This window comes from Nerophis ophidion, linkage group LG06 (genome assembly GCF_033978795.1).
Source record: "Nerophis ophidion isolate RoL-2023_Sa linkage group LG06, RoL_Noph_v1.0, whole genome shotgun sequence".
Classification (NCBI taxonomy): Eukaryota; Metazoa; Chordata; class Actinopteri; order Syngnathiformes; family Syngnathidae; genus Nerophis; species Nerophis ophidion.
The window spans coordinates 42285015-42301980 of record NC_084616.1 but is presented as its reverse complement, the minus strand read 5'-3'; the positions used below and the strand labels follow the sequence as shown (position 1 = coordinate 42301980).

Here is a 16966-nt window from a genome sequence, read left to right as displayed (position 1 = left end):
TCCGTGTTGACACTGTAGTCAATAAGGTTCTTTTTTTTCTCTATCTTCTTGTTATGGGACATTCATCCTCCGCGGTTGCCATTTCTAATATAAAGTAATGTAAAGTTCTTACTAAAATCTTTCAATAAACTCGCCATGAAAGCGCTAATACATACCGGTTGAGTAAGTTTACATTATTCACCCAAGGAACTTTAGTTAGAGAGTTCAGTTCAGACAGTTTTCACGAGACACATTTGTTGTTGTTTACGGATGACGAGATGCTGCTTCGTTATCGATTTAGGTAAAAAGACCGAAAATAGACCATCGCGCCTTATAATCTGGTGTGCCTTATGGTCCAGAAAATACGGTATGTTCAACAATACATCATATATGGCTGATTTAGTGTGACAAAACACTGTCAATGGTGCTAATAACGGATATCACAGAAGCTTCTTTTGTTGTTTACAATCAGAGAAGCCATTTTTGAAGCCAGTGGTGAGGACTCTCCAACATTCAGAGTCAGAAATCAGACTTCGGGAGGCGTTCGAGTTGAAATTTCCGACTGCGAACTAAGAAATTCCAACTTATAAGTATAACTGGAACGCACCATATGACTAATAATTCCCCCACCTCTTGTGCTGATCAGGATAGTTTTGTTACTGTCACTCCAGTTGCTTGTCATGAAGTCAAGGTTTCCTCTAATCAAAAACCCTGCTTTTGTCTTGATCATGCAGATGTAAACCAAGGTTGCTGCACAACACACATTCACTGAGCCCATAAGGAGAGCGTCCATAAAGCCACGTCTCGAGAGCCCCTCACCTTTCCCTTCAACCTCTCGACTATCAAAAACACTATGACCTCTGAGCTGGAAAGTAGCCTGACATCAATGGACTGGCTTCCACAGTTAGGCATGAGGGCGCCTATCCCGAAGACCGACAGAGACGTGGGGGGGCTTCACCATGGCCACTTTCACGGACAACATCACCATCACCACCACCACCACCATCACAGTCAACATCATCACGGACTTCACGGGCCAGGAAAGAAAATCACACACGTGGAACCAGGAACAACGTTGGACCAGGAGGAAAGTAGTCAACACAGGGATGGCAAACCGCCGTACAGCTACGCCAGCCTCATCACCTTCGCCATCAACGGTTCTCCTCGCAAACGCATGACTCTAAGTGAGATCTACCAGTGGATCTGTGACAACTTCCCCTACTACAGAGAGGCGGGCAGCGGCTGGAAGGTAAGCACAGACATAATATCTAAAATTTCTTACGTTGCCTTACTATATTGTATGGCGGTTTACTTTTTACGGCTTTCTGTGCAAAGGTTTTAACATACCAGCCTGGATTTTTTTATTCAGTATTTTGGTGAGAATCCATTATGTCAAACATGTAACAATGGGCAAGTCTCTGCCAAAGTTGACTTGATTAAAAATGAAATATTTGATATCAATGCGGCCTTCAAAGCTCTAAATTTACACCAGGATTCATCCAGATACAAATCAGATGAAAACAATTTCGGCCTTCATATGTTTGTATTTCATTGTTTGACAAAATATGTTTTTATTTTGTTCCTATCTATCTGGATCATGTGACTGATAATGTTATGGTGAGGGGCAGAGCACCAAATTCTGGGCCCCCATACACCATTCCACCTTCAACCCAATGTCGTCGCCTCATACACACGTTTGCACACACTAAAAAAACAATTATTGCATGGATTTGGTTGAAACCAGCTTTTTACACGTTGAAAAAAAAAAGCTTTTTGACTTTTTAAAGATTATCATATCCAAAACATAGCTAAAAAACTCTTTATTCCGCACTCCATCCAGCTGTATAATCACTCGCCATACATCAATAGATGATATCTGTTTATTACCTAACATCTTCTATGTTAGCTACTTCTCTTTGTAAATAATGTCTATTTTCTGTTGGATCTACTCTCTATTTTATGCTGCAGCTGTTAGATATACTGTAATATTGTACATGGTAATTGATATATAGTATATATATGAGAAAATATATCAGTATATATTAGTTGTGTAACGGTACACAAAAATTTAGGTTCGGTACGTACCTCGGTTCAGCGGTCATGGTTCGGTTCATTTTCGGTACTGTAAGAAAACAACAAAGTATACATTTTTTGATTATTTATTGAACAAATTTGCTAAATCTTCCACCAAAAATATTTTTCTTAGTGGAATATTTGATGTGAAGTAATCGGAAACTTGGATAGGTCAATAATTCATAATAACATTGATTTTGATTCAATATCATGTTTTGAGCAATGACAGTTTGAAAGAAAAAAAACAGCTTTGTTTTATTAGTCAATGAAGCAACTTTTTCTAAATTACATTTAGCGTTTAAGATTTTTTATTTCACTTTTGTTTATGTTTTTGTTGATTTTAATAGTATTTTTAGAATGTGCTGTGGGCCTTTGAAACATTAGCTGTGTGCCGCATTGGCCTCCAGGGCACACTTTTGACACCCCTGCAATAGATAATAAAAAATTTAATCTGATAAATCTATTGGTAAAAAGCAAAGCCTGGCGACGCATGCGCGTTTATCATAACTCTCTTGCTCTCTCTGTCTCTGCCCCGTACACACGAATGTTGCTGCGTGCAGCACTTTTTTTTTGTTTTTAACCCCTTCTTAACCCTGAACGTACATTGAAAATACACGCAACCCTAATATAAAATGCTGGACATTTGAGGCATTTAAAGGGGAACATTATCACAATTTCAAAAGGGTTAAAACAATAAAAATCAGTTCCCAGTGGCTTGTTATATTTTTTGAATTTTTTTTCAAAATTTTACCGGTCCCGGAATATCCCTAAATAAAGCTTTAAAGTGCCTTATTTTCGCTATGTTCGAAACCACTATCCATTTCCCTGTGACGTCATACAGGGCTGCCAGTAAAAACAACATGGCGGTTACCACAGCAAGATATAGCGACATTAGCTCGTATTCAGACTCAGATTCCAGCGGCTTAAGCGATTCAACAGATTACGCATGTATTGAAACAGATGGTCGGAGTATGGAGGCAGATAGCGAAAACGAAATTAAAGAAGAAATTGAAGCTTTTGAGCGAATAGCTATTGACGCTATTCGGCCATAGTGTGGGTGTACCTAATGAAGTGGCCAATAGCATGGCTGCCTTATTAGCATCGCCGGTAAAATGTGCGGACCAAACGATCAGGACTTTCACATCTTGTGACACTGGAGCAACTTAAATCCGTCGATTGGTAAGTGTCTGTTTCGCATTAAATGTGGGTATCTAGTTTCAAATGTACATACAGCTAGCGTAAATAGCATGTTAGCATCGATTAGCGTAGCATGTTAGCATCGATTAGCTGGCAGTCATGCCGTGACCAAATATGTCTGATTAGCACATAAGTCAACAACATCAACAAAACTCACCTTTGTGATTTCGTTGACTTTATCGTTGCAAATGCATCTGCAGGTTATCCATACATCTCTGTGCCATGTCTGTCTTAGCATCGCCGGACAAATGTGCAGACACTCTGGCACATTCAATGGGATCTGGCGGCAGATTTCTTGCCAGTGATGCAACTTGAATCCCTCCCTGTTAGTGTTGTTCCACCCTCCGACAACACACCGACGAGGCATGATGTCTCCAAGGTTCCAAAAAATAGTCGAAAAAACGGAAAATAACAGAGCTGAGACCCGGTGTTTCTAATGTGAAAATGAATATGGCGGGTGTGTTACCTCGGCGACGTCACGTTCTGACGTCATCGCTAAAAGACCGTTACACAGAAAGGCATTTAATTTGCCAAAATACACCCATTTAGAGTTCGGAAATCGGTTAAAAAAATACATGGTCTTTTTAATGCAACATCAAGGTACCGGTATATATTGACGCTCGCATAGGTTTGGTGATAATGTTCCCCTTTAAGAAACTCCACCTGGACAGCCTCGTAAAAGAGGACATATCCCGTTAAAGGGGACGTATGGTCAATCTATCTACCAGTCTTTGCTAGCATGCCATGTGTTGTTGTTTTTTGATTGATTGAAACTTTTATTAGTAGATTGCATGTTTCAGTACATATTCCGTACAATTGACCACTAAATGGTAACACCCCAATAAGTTTTTCAACTTGTTTATGTCGGGGTCCACGTAAATCAATTCATGGTGCCTCGGTGTGCATGTTTACACAACGTGCGGTGCGCTACTTAATATGTCCGTGTCGTTCGGTACACCTCCGAACCGAACCGAAACCCCCGTACCAAAATGGTTTCATACAAATACACGTACCGTTACACCCCTAGTATATATAATACACTTAACATATATTATGTACATTTTACATATGTTATATTTTATATTGCTACTACGGTACATTTTTTGTCTATTTTATACCTGCATTGTCCTTTCCATCATTACACTTTCCATCCTTTGCAACTGAGCTACTGTGTGGAACAATTTCCCGAAGTTTGTCTAATGTCTATTTAGCTGATATATGTTTATTTATTATTGTCAGTGTATAATACGAATCCTGGTAGTGCATTATTATGATTTTGTTACTATTATTGGACCTCTGGTGGTACCCCCCTGTTTGTAACTTTAATCGAGGGTCTTTGAAGGCCCCAGTTATGGGCAATGCGATGCAGAAATGAACTTCGTACATAACTTCCTCCTATACTGCGACAGATGCAAGGTTTATAATATTTTTACCTTTTTTCTATCACTCTATCCTTGTTCCAAAAACGTTGATTCTGTGTGAGCTTTGATGACGTCATGACGTCTGTGTTGAGTTCAGTGTTCAATGCTAGGTTTGCTGATATTCAGGTGTAATGAACCATTTTGCATTTTGGAAAGGGGCTAAAGTTAGTCCTCAATGTTCTTAATCAGATTCAAGCAACCTTATTAATGAACACCCCCCACCACCCACAGACTCACACTTCAACGCCCTTATGGCAAATGTTTACGGTAAGCCAAAGGTTGACATTCTCTGACTTCTCTCCTTCGTGGACGTGGCTGTCACTTTTTATGATAACAGGAATGACAAACATCCCTGAGTCCCAATTATACAAGATGGCTGGCTAATTAGGTTTCTAATTAACATCATTTCTGCGAGTTGCTTGTCACGAGAGAAAGAAACAACCCTCACCGTAGAAACTTTGGAGGTCATTAAGGCTGACAAGAAGTTAAGGAGTCGGTATCAGCGCTGTCACAGAGTCTTATACATGGTGGAGCAGGACCTTCAGTTTTGGAGCAATTAGCTCTGTAGAAGGTGAACAAAAGGAAGGAGATGACACCAATTATTTCGTGCTTAGATTTCCTATCACAGATGTATTATTATTTTTCCAAAAGGTTGCACTGCAGCTCGTCAGGTCTGTGCTCCATGCCCCTGCAAAATGTTATTACACAGCGCAATTGAATTGGAGTTGTACTGTAGCGCTAAAGAGGGATTCAATTATTGACTCACTTCTGATGGCCAAGCACTCTTGATAGGTCAAAGGCAACACTTAAGTAAACCAGGTTTGGCAGATTTATTGTGTCTAATTAGGGCTGGGCGATATATCAAGTTTGTAAGATATATTAAGGTTAAAGTACCAATGATTGTCACACACACACGAGGTGTGGTGAAATTTGTCCTCTGCATTTGACCCATCCCCTTGATCAACCCCTGGGAAGTGAGGGGAGCAATGGGCAGCAGAGGTCCTGCGCCCGGGAATCATTTATGGTGATTTAACCCCCAATTCCAGCCTTTGATGCTGAGTGCCAAGCAGGGAGGATATGGGCCCTATTTTTTTATAGTCTTAGGAATGACTCGGCCCGGGGTTTAAACTCCCAACCTACCGATCTCAGGGCGGACACTCTAACCACTAGACCACTGAGTAGGTCTAGTGGTTAGACAAATATCGATATATTTTTAAACCAGATATAAATTAAGAAAATATCCTAATCCATCCATCCATCTAGGGCTGGGCGATATGGCCTATTTTAAATATCTCGATATTTTTAGGTCATATCGTGATACACAATATACATCTCGATATTTTGCTTTAGGCTTCAATTAACACTTGATACATATAATCATTATACTGCTGTCATTATATGTGTCTACATTAAAACATACTTTTTCATACTGCATTAATATATGCTCATTTTAAACAACTAAGTCAATTGACCAAAACTGTATTTATTAAAAAGTTAAGCGGTGGCACAAACGTTCATGTCGTTTCCAAAACAGAAAGTGCAAGATTGTCAGAGTCATTTTAAAACAAGCTATTAGTGCAGGATATTTCAATAAGTGTCACATAAAAATGAGCTGCATATCAAATAGTATATGTCCTACGGTGTTGATGTGGAAATAGTTGCTTCGGCATTTTGTGGGTGCGGCACCCAATGGAGATGTTGACATGCAGAGTTTGAAGCACTCTTCTTTCTCTAGCGGGTGACTTTTCAAATGATGCTCCAAATTAGCAGTAATGCTACTTTTGGTAGCAACGCTTCTGCCGTATAAATGTTCAACATATTCCCGCTTGAAGCCAAACCACCGCCAGACGATGGATCCCGTGCTGTTTTTCTTGGGAATTAATTATTCCTTCATTTGTTACCAGATTCGCACCTTCTTTCTCTCGTATTACCACTCACAACACACCGTAACCCAGGGGCGCTAACACTTTTTCTGCAGGTGAGCTACTTTTCAATTGACCAAGTCGAGGAGATCTACCTCATTCCTATTTATAATTTATATTTATTTATTTATGAAAGAGACATTTTTGTTAACAAGTTAATGGTGTTTAATGATAATACAAGCATGTTTAACACACATAGATTCCTTTCTTTCATGAAGACAAGAATATAAGTTTGTGTATTTGATTCTGATGACTTGCATTGATTGGAATTAGACAGTGGTGCTGATAACGTCCGCATTTTCAAATGGAGGGAAAAAAAAGTCCTCCTTTCTGTCCAATACCACATGAAAGTGGTTGGATTTGGCATCTCATTTGTCCAACTTGCATACTCGTTTTTAAACACTTTGTTATGAGAGTAGCATATGTGTGTGGCCCTTTAATGTCTGGCAGCAGGTGAGTGACGTCAGTGAGTGTGCGGGTGGGCAAGCAAGTGAGAAAGCGGTCGCTGAGGGCGGGGGAGAAATACATTGGCATCAAACTCCGTAGCTTGTTAGCTTGTTCACGCTAGCTTTCTGAGACTCTTATTTTGTTAGCACAGGCAGGATGAAACAGGTCTTTTATGGTGAAGACAGGAACTGTCCAGTCGGTCTTTAGAGTTTTGACAGTAGGTACGGAGTCTCTAGAAATAAAATGTGTTTCTCTGCGTCCGCCCTGTTAGTGATTTTTTTCTTAAATATGAGCTCGCAGCAGCCAGCGTCATCTCACAAGATCCTCGGGTGTCGAGAATGTCAAACAACTGACGAAAGTGAAGTCTTGGTATGATTGATGATTGCTCATTTTATGTATATTTTTTAATGCCTGGCTTGAGATCGACTGACACACCCTCCGAGATCGACCAGTCGATCGCGATCGACGTAATGCCCACCCCTGCTGTAACCCATGTAGCTACCTGTGCTCGGGGAAGGCGTGTGACGTTGCACACGTGACGTATGTAGGAAGGTGCGCTTGTTTTTGTGTCTGTGAGAAGGAGAGACAAGAAAGAGGGTGAGACGCATGCAGTGTAATGACCGCAGCTAAAAGCAACTGCGTGAGAACGTATACTCAAATATCACGATATAGTCATTTTCTATATGGCACAGAGACAAACCCGCGATATATGGAGTATATCGATATATATCGCCCAGCCCTACATCCATCCATCTTCTTTCGTTTTACCGAGGTTGGGTCACGGGGGCAGCAGCCTAAGCTGGGAAGCCCAGACTTTCCTCTCCCCAGCCACTTCGTCCAGCTTTTCCCGGGGGATCCCGAGGCGTTCCCAGGCCAGCCGGGAGACAGTCCTTCCCAACGTGTCCATATATTTAAAGACACATTGCTGTGTTTGTTCATTATTAGTATTAGCTTTTCATCTTTTTCTCTTTGCTTGATGCCTATCCATCCATCCATTTCCTTCCACTTATTCCCTTTGGGGTTCCGGGGGGCGCTGGTGCCTATCTCAGCTACAATTGGGCGTAAGGCGGAGTACACCCTGGACTAGTCGCCACCTCATCGCAGCTTTACTTGATGCCTTCAGCGCTATTTATCCATTTTTTATGTTTATTTTACATTTTGCATGGAGACAACAGGGTAATTGGACACCACAGCTTGACTTAATCATACATTTTACTTTGTGGGGTATAACTCATATATTAAATGACAAATTACAAAAATTCAGCGTTTGTTAGTGTAACAATTGTACTCAAGTGACTTCGTTCTTCAATGCACAATTACATTTTTGCATTCCCTACATTCATAAACATGCATAGATGCAATGGCGAGCACGTCTCGCAGTGTTGGCACTCGACAGAAAAGTGTCTCCAGACTCGATGCTTAGCCGTTAGTCATGCTAGTGGGACTCCAGCGAGACAAGCAAAACATTGTGTTGTGCTGGCGTCGCCATTTGATAACAGTGGCGCGGACTTTGATGCATGCCGAGCACTCCGCAGAAGTGAAACGAGAGAAACAAAGTGAAACGTGGTGACAAGTTGCAGCAGCTCATTAATACTGGCCGGCGAGGTGGTCTGTGTAGTCGTTGGGCTCTGTGTCAGTACACAATAGCCTCCGGCGTGGGTGGCAGCTTCAAGACAAGCCGCTGATGCATTTCTGCCGCTGGGTCTGTGGAAGTGGTTGATTTCAAATGCAGCAAAGACTGTTTTTTTTATTGTAATATCACCGACGGTGACCCTTCTTTATTTTAGTGACTAAGGTTGTACGGTATACATACTTGCCAACCCTCCCGAGGCTCCCGAATTTCAGTGCCCCTCCCGAAAAACCTCCCGGTGCAACCATTCTCTAGGTTGTGTCGTTTGCGAATCTTTTGAGTGAACGTACTGAACCGAATCACTTCATGAACTGATTCGTTCCTTTCTCAGTTCAGTTGAGCTCTGCCGCGACCATGCCGGTATGAGTGGAACTGGTGCATTCAGTGACTCACTGAACCCTCGACGCAGCCAGCTACTCATCATAGGGGTGGGGGGAGGGACTGAGCAAACGATTCGTTCACCGCGGATTAACGAAATGAATCCCTCAGTGTACGACATTGCTCTCGCTGTCAGGACTCGCGAACCTACTGACACAGAGAACTAACTGACTGTGTCGCGGAGGAGGACGTCACATTGAGGCTCTCGTTCAGTCACTGTGCGCGTCGTTCATTGGGTGCTGAGGGCTTGTGTCGTTCACGAACTGACACACACCGAGATCTGCCGCTGGAGAAGCTGTTTCTGACTGACTCATGATTCGCCGACCTGCACACATTTTTTTAATTCTATTTTTCATATTGTGTTTATTATATACCGCTTTTAGAGTGATCATAATTGTTTTTAAAAATATATATATGTAACCCACTTTGGATGTGATATAAAAGGAAGAGTGATTTATTTTTTATTTTTATATATGTATTTTTCGTTAGAAACATTATACGTTAAAATAATAAAATGTAATGTGAAAAAAAACAAACTTGTAACACATTTTAGAATCGTTTTTTTCTATCTTGTCAGATCCACTGTGAATTGTTAAATTAAATGTAATGTAATAATGTAGAAAATAATTGCATTTCAAACACATTTAAGAATATATTTCAATTTTGTCGTCGAGTCAAATGTTAAAATGTAAAAATAATAATACCATTTGTCAATTTGTATGTAATTTTTACCACTTTAAAAATCTTTTTTTTTTTTTTTTGATTTGCCTAAGAAGCTGGACAGGAAAAAAAAAAAAAAAAATATATATATATATATATATATATATATATATATATATATATAATATACCGTATTTCCTTGAATTGCTGCCGGGGCGCTAATTAATTTAAAACATTCTCACTCCTGTGCTTCCATAAGGCATGCGGTAAAAGTAAGCATGCGCTAATTATTTTAAAACCTCTTCTCACTCCGGCACTTACCAAAGGTATGCAGTCAAAATTTCAGTGTTATGTAAGCTTGGGCCTTAAATCCTACTGAATAGCTCTTAATCTTCTTCCCTTTATGCGATTTCAAATTACCGGTATTGAAATCAGCCTCCTCCATTTTGAAAATGATGACAGGGGAAGTGTCACTCGTGACGTCACGAGTTTGACCAGGCGGGTCTGCTTCTGTCTCTGGCCATGCTCCCTCCACCCCAGCGGAGTGTAACACCGCAGAGGCCACCACAGTGTATATGTTTATTTTACTTTTTATTCATAGCTGTATGTAGAAGTGTCTGGTTGTATCTGCTGCTTTAATGTCTTTAATGTCCTCTGTGTTCTTTGATGTTTGATGTTTCCCTCTTACATGTGTACAATGGCTATGAGTTGTTTTTTTCCCTTGGCCTCAGTCTGCATCCCCTCTCCAGGGCCCAGGCTAAGACCGATTTTTTAATTTTATTTTAAATCTTCTATTTTTTTTCCTACCATTTCCCCCCCACCTCTTTGTTTCCCTGTATTTCATCTTTTTTGTAAGGGGCGCTGGAAGCCGGCAGACCCGTCAGCGATCCTGTTCTGTCTCCCTGTAATGTTTGTCTGATCTTGAATGGGATTTAATTTTCCTGAAGGAACTCTCCTGACGGAATAAATAAAGTACTATCTAATCTAATCTAATCTAATCTAATACTAAGCATGCGCTAATTATTTTGGGAAGCGAGTTTGACCCGGCAGTAATTCGAGGCAGGCGCATACTATATGCCCTGCGGCAATTCAAGGAAATACGGTGTGTGTGTGTATATATATATATATATATTATATATATATATATATATATATATATATATATATATATATATATATATATATGTATATATATATATATACAATATATATATATATATATATATATATATTTTTTTTTTTTTTAAGACTTTAGGCGGTGGCTCTGCTGTAACTACTTGGTATCGGATTGATACCCAAAACTGTGGTATCATCCAAAACGAATGTAAAGTATCAAACAACAGAAGAATATTATTAAAATTTAACAGAAGTGTAGATACAATATGTTAAGAGAGAAAGTAAGCAGATATTAGGAGTAAATGAACAAGTAGAATAATAATTAATTTCCTACCACTAGTCCTTAATAATGTTGACAAAATAATAGGGGGAAGAAATTTGGCGTGACAGTACTGATACCAAAATATTGGTATCGGGACAACACTAATAGTGACAGACAAAATTGTGATTAAAATTGTATTAATTGTGCAGCCCTATTCATGGACGTGTCTTGGAAATCCTCTGCCTTATTGGTGGAGAAAGAATGCAGCTCCTCTCCTGACATATTGAACAGCCTTTCCTTCATCCACCTGTCTTTTTCTGTCATACTTCTCTTCTTCTTACGCTTTCTCCAGTTGTTCCCAGTCTATAATCTTCAACGTGCTCTTTCTCTGAGTGCATATGCAAGCCAAAAGTGGTTGAGTTGGCAGACCTTCTTACCTTTGCTGCAGGACTCACTCAATTTGTGTTCTATTCAGCAGGAGAGGATTGGGCTTATTGAGACCTCTCAGGCTTTCTGTCAGCGCAGCTTATGACTTCCCCTTTCTCCATGTTGTATATGGGGCCTCGAATGTTTTCGGATCCCGTAATTACACCTCACTGATTTGCGTGTGCGGCTGCATTCTAGTTGCATCATTAAAGGCGCACACTCGTGGCGGATTTATTTTCACAAGCACTGGCATCCGGCCGTGAGATTGGTGTTGGGGCTTTAAAGCAAGAAAAGAGAGGAAGGGGGCTTTTCATTGAGGTCATTGCCATATAAATAATGCACGCTATGTTTTTATGTTAGCAAGGCACTAATAGAATGTGCTGCTGAGAGTAGATTTAGACATTTGTAAAGAGCTTTGTTCTAACTTTTGTTTCAACTGAGTTAAAAATGTTATGTTACACATGTAAATGTAGAGTGGTACCTCAACTTAAGAAAGTTTTTTGAGATAAGTGCTGTCTCTTGGGCTGTTTGTTATGCTTTAAATTGCAAGCATAAATTTGAGTTAAAGGCATCCCCGTCATTGTAACCTACGACCTGTTGCTGTTTCACGAATACTGCAAATATGATTTATAGTGGTACCTAGGGTTGTACCGGTACTGATATAGTACCGCGATGCTAATGAATCATTTTCGGTACTACACCGCCTCTAAAAAGTACCATTCCCCAGCCTCTCCCTCCTCTGACGTCGTGATTTACGAGCAGAGGAGCATGTTTGGCAGCGCACAATCACAGACTACTTACAAGCAGACACATTGTGTAGACAGAAAAGGGAGAACGTATGCATTTTGGCTTAAAAACTAACAATCAAGGTTAGGTTGTAACACTGAAATGCCCTGAGGAAGAGGTACTTTAAGACAGTGTTTCAACCTTTTTTCAGTGAAGTTCCCCCTGTGAACATTTTTTTTTAATTCAAGTACCCCCTAATCAGAGCAAAGCATTTTTAGTTGAAAAAAAGAGATGTAAAATACAGCAGTATGTCATCAGTTTCTGATTTATTACATTGTATAACAGTGCAACATATTGCTCATTTGTAGTGGTCTTTCTTGAACTATTTGGAAAAAAAGACAAATAAACAAGTGATTCAATTATAAATAAAGATTTCTACACATAGAAGTAATCATCAACTTAAAGTGCCATCTTTGGGGATTGTAACAGAGATCCATCTGGATTCATGAACTTAATTCTAAACATTTCTTCACAAAAAAAAGTAATCTTTAACATCAATATTTATGGAACATGCCCACAAAAAAATTCATATTTTGTTGAAGTATTTTTTAATAAATATATTTATAAAGGATTTTTGAATTGTTGTTATTTTTAGAATATTTTCAAAAAATCTCACGTACCCCTTGGCATACCTTCAAGTACCCCCAGGGGTATACGTACGCCCATTTGAGAACCACTGCTTTACGACATAGCTAGCTAGCGGCTAAAGTCCAGCCGCAGTCTGGAGTGTTTTAGCTACTTCTAAATCACTAATCCTCGCCTCCATGGCGACAAATAAAATAAGTTTCTTACAAGTATGATCCCTGCAGGACGAGGAATAGCTAAACATGCTTCACTACACACCTTAGCTGACCGGCGTCACATTTGGACTATGAAGACCTCCTACATCCCATGCTGTTTGGGTTTCGGGCAAATTACTCGACCGAAACTGCATGTTGCCTTCTATTAGAAACAATCAAACAAAACCTTGACAATGGAGGTGTAGTTGGAACAATATTCTTTGACCTCCGCAAGGCATTTGATACAGTCAGTCACCCCACCTTACTTACAAAATTAACAACTTTTATACTCTGGTCTGGATTATGTCATATCTATATGGTCGGACCCAATGTGTCCGTATTGATAACACAACATCCAGTTTCACTGCAACTCCTATCGGCCTGCCACAAGTCTCGAATATCGGCCCTCTTCTTTTCTCCATGTACATAAACGACCTGCCATCTGTATGTGAGGATGTAAATATACAGATGTATGCAGATGACACAGGTTATTTATACTTGGGGAAAAGACGCTGAAACAGTTGCCAGAAAACTTACAGCAGCCATGGAGAAGGTGGCAAGGTGGCTACATGACTCATGTCTTACATTAAACATTAAGAAAACGGCAACAATGTATTTTGTAAACAAATATAAAATGTCATCCTTTCCAAATATAAGGGTTAATAAGGAGATAATACAAAATGTTACCTAGGTGTCATTTTAGACCAAACACTTGGCTTTAAAAAACATATCAAACAGATGTGCCAGAGTCTTAAAGGCCTACTGAAACCCACTACTACCCACCACGCAGTCTGATAGTTTATATATCAATGATGAAATATTAACATTGCAACACATGCCAATACGGCCGGTTTAGTGTACTAAATTGCAATTTTAAATTTCCCGTGAGTTTCTTGTTGAAAATGTCGCGGAATGATGACGCGTGCGCGTGACGTCACGGACTGTCAGGAAATATTAGCTCAGCACCAGTTACGGCTAAAAGTCGTCTCTTTTCATCGCATAATTACACAGTAATTTGGACATCTGTGTTGCTGAATCTTTTGCAATTTGTTCAATTAATAATGGAGACTATAAAGAACAATGCTGTTGGTGGAAAGCGGTGTATTGCAGCTGTCTTTAGCACCGAGACACAGCCGGTGTTTCTTATGTTTTTAACACAGAGCGGTCAAGCGAACATGTTTCTCTACGTCAACCAGTTTTAGAATGGGAAAATTGTCATATATATCTTACCGGAGACATCATTGGATTGTTCGTCCTCCTGCTGTAGCTGTTTAAAAGGCAGCTGTGAGCTTGGCTCCTCGGCTTCTCTCTGAGACACTGCGTGTTCACCGCAGACATCCGACCTCGAGGTATGTCTTTACAATCTCACTAAAACACCATTAAAACAATAAGCAGATAAGGGATCTTCCAGAATTATCCTAGTAAATGTGTCTAATTACATCTGAAACGCTCACACTGCCGCCGCCCGGAGCCGTCGCTTTTTATTTTATTTCATTATTTGATTTTTTTTCTAGTCCTTTGCTATCAATGTCATCATCCACGAATCTTTCATCCTCGCTCAAATTAATGGGGATATTGTCGTTTTCTCGGTCCGAGTAGCTCTTGCTGCTGGAGGCTCCCATTAAAATCAATGTGAATATGTGAGGAGCCATCAACATGTGACGTCATCGTCTGCGACATCCGGTAAAGGCGAGGCTTTTTTATCAGCACCAAAAGTTGCAAACTCTATCGTCGATGTTCTCTACTAAATCCTTTCAGCAAAAATATGGCAATATCGCGAAATGATCAAGTATGACACATATAATGGACTTGCTATCCCCGTTTGAAGAAGAACATTTTATTTCAGGAGGCCTTTAAATACAACATAAAAACGTTTAAACGTATCGGGAATTCTTTAACACTGGAGGCAGCTCAAACTTATTTTAATGCAATGATTATGTCTCGTTTTTATTGTTGTATAAGATGTTGGTCGCAGGCAAGCAAAATGACTCTGAGGCCATTGGAAACTTTGCACAAACAATCGCTCAAAATTCTTGACCGAAAACCACAACGCCACCATCACTGTTTAGTTCTCCAAAATTATAGATTGTTAAATTTAGCTAATATTCAAAGATTAGCATCAATATGAATGGCCCAATCGAATCCTAAATAACACGGCACCAGCGCCACTTAAGTACTTTGTCCAGTTTACATCTGCTGTGTCAACCAGAAACACGCGAGCCTCCACCAGGGGGCAGTGTACCACACCCAGATGTAAAACATCTTTTGCACAAACAGCCTTTTCATATAAAACCATAAAGGAATGGAATTGAAGTTAAAACGTGGCTTTGGAGCAATCAAAGCTGCACACACGGTCACTGAGGTGGGCACTGTGTTTGACAGATCAAATTAATGTGTATTATTTTTATCCATGACAGCATTTTTGTTGAAAATTGTGAGGTGTGTGTGTTAAAATCATGGTTGTTTTTGTTGTTTTACAAATGATGACAGATGTGAACACGAGCATGTATTGTCTTTGTGTGATGATGTAAATGAGATATGGTTGTATTAAGTATGTGTCTATGAAAGGGCATTATATGACTTTTTAAAAAAAAAATGTGATTATGTGATATGGTATGATTTTATTGTAATGATTTTATTGCATGATTTTTGTATCTCTTTAATTTAGGTAGCCAGGGACTGCAGATGGAAATTAGCTATTTAGCTATAATCTGGTACAGAACATATCTGTCTTTAAACTTAATGTTTCTGTGCATTGTCCCTTTAAATAAAGACTAAACTAATGTAAACAAACGCCATTGGAGGATCTACACCTGACATCCACCGTATTGATACCAAGTACAGGAGCGTATCTAGTCGATACTACTATAATTACCGTACATACATTTTTTTTAGCATCAAAAAATCTTTTAAAACGTTTTAAAAATGTATATTAATGTTTATAAACTCAGGAAATATTTCTCCTGGACACATGAGGACTTTGAATATTACCAATGAATGATTCTGTAATGACTTGGTATCAGAATGATACCCAAATTTGTGGTATCATCCAAAACTAATGTAAAGTATCAAACAGAAGAATAAGTGATTATTACATTTTAACAGAAGTGTATATAGAACATGTTAAAAAAGAAAGTAAGCAGATATTAACAGTAAATGAACAAATAGATTAATAATTCCTTTTTCTACCACTTGTTCTTAATAATTTTCACAAAATAATGGAATGGATAATGACACAATATGTTACTGCATTCGTCAGCAGCTAAATAAGGAGCCTTTGTTTGCTTACTTAGTACTAAAAGACAAGTTTTCTCGTATTTTCACAATTTTATTTAAGGACATAATTGTTCTTTGATTGCAACAAGAAACATATGTTTAATGTACCCTAAGATTTTTTGTTAAAGTAAAGCCAATAATGTCATTTTTGTGGTCCCCTTTATTTAGAAAAGTACATCTTTATTTACACAAATTACATATGGTACGACACGAGAACTGATAAAATATCGATATTGGAATCGCTATTGATAAAATCCTAACGATGTTCTATTTTATTCTGTTCTATATACATCCCTTTTCTGCAATTGTTGTGGGAAATCATCACGGTTAGGCTTATGTCATAGCGGCTTTGACCATCACTAGGAAGATTACGTAAACCGAGTTCATTCCAGATCAGGTGATTGCTGTTAGCTGTGCAGCTATTCGAATTTTTACTTTACTTTACAGTGGATAGTTATTTTGTTCGTCAAATAAATAAAACACTGTGAAATTCAAGTGTTCAATTTTTTGTGTGGTGTGTGTGTATAATATAAAATATAATACATCATATATATTATGTATATTTGTGTATATATGTGTGTGTGTGTGTATATACATATATATATATACATACA

The 16966-nt window shown here is 39.1% G+C and overlaps 1 protein-coding gene across 2 annotated transcripts in view; it reads left to right on the top strand.

Moving 5' to 3' along the window:
- The window catches only part of LOC133554724 (forkhead box protein J3-like), a 266752-nt gene that overhangs the window by 79890 nt on the left and 169896 nt on the right, over nucleotides 1-16966 (top strand). For both annotated transcript variants that reach the window (XM_061903805.1, XM_061903806.1), the window contains exon 2: nucleotides 714-1228. In XM_061903805.1, the coding sequence (XP_061759789.1) occupies nucleotides 833-1228 (396 nt within the window). In that variant the 5' untranslated portion in view covers nucleotides 714-832. The remainder of the gene's footprint in view (nucleotides 1-713; nucleotides 1229-16966) is intronic.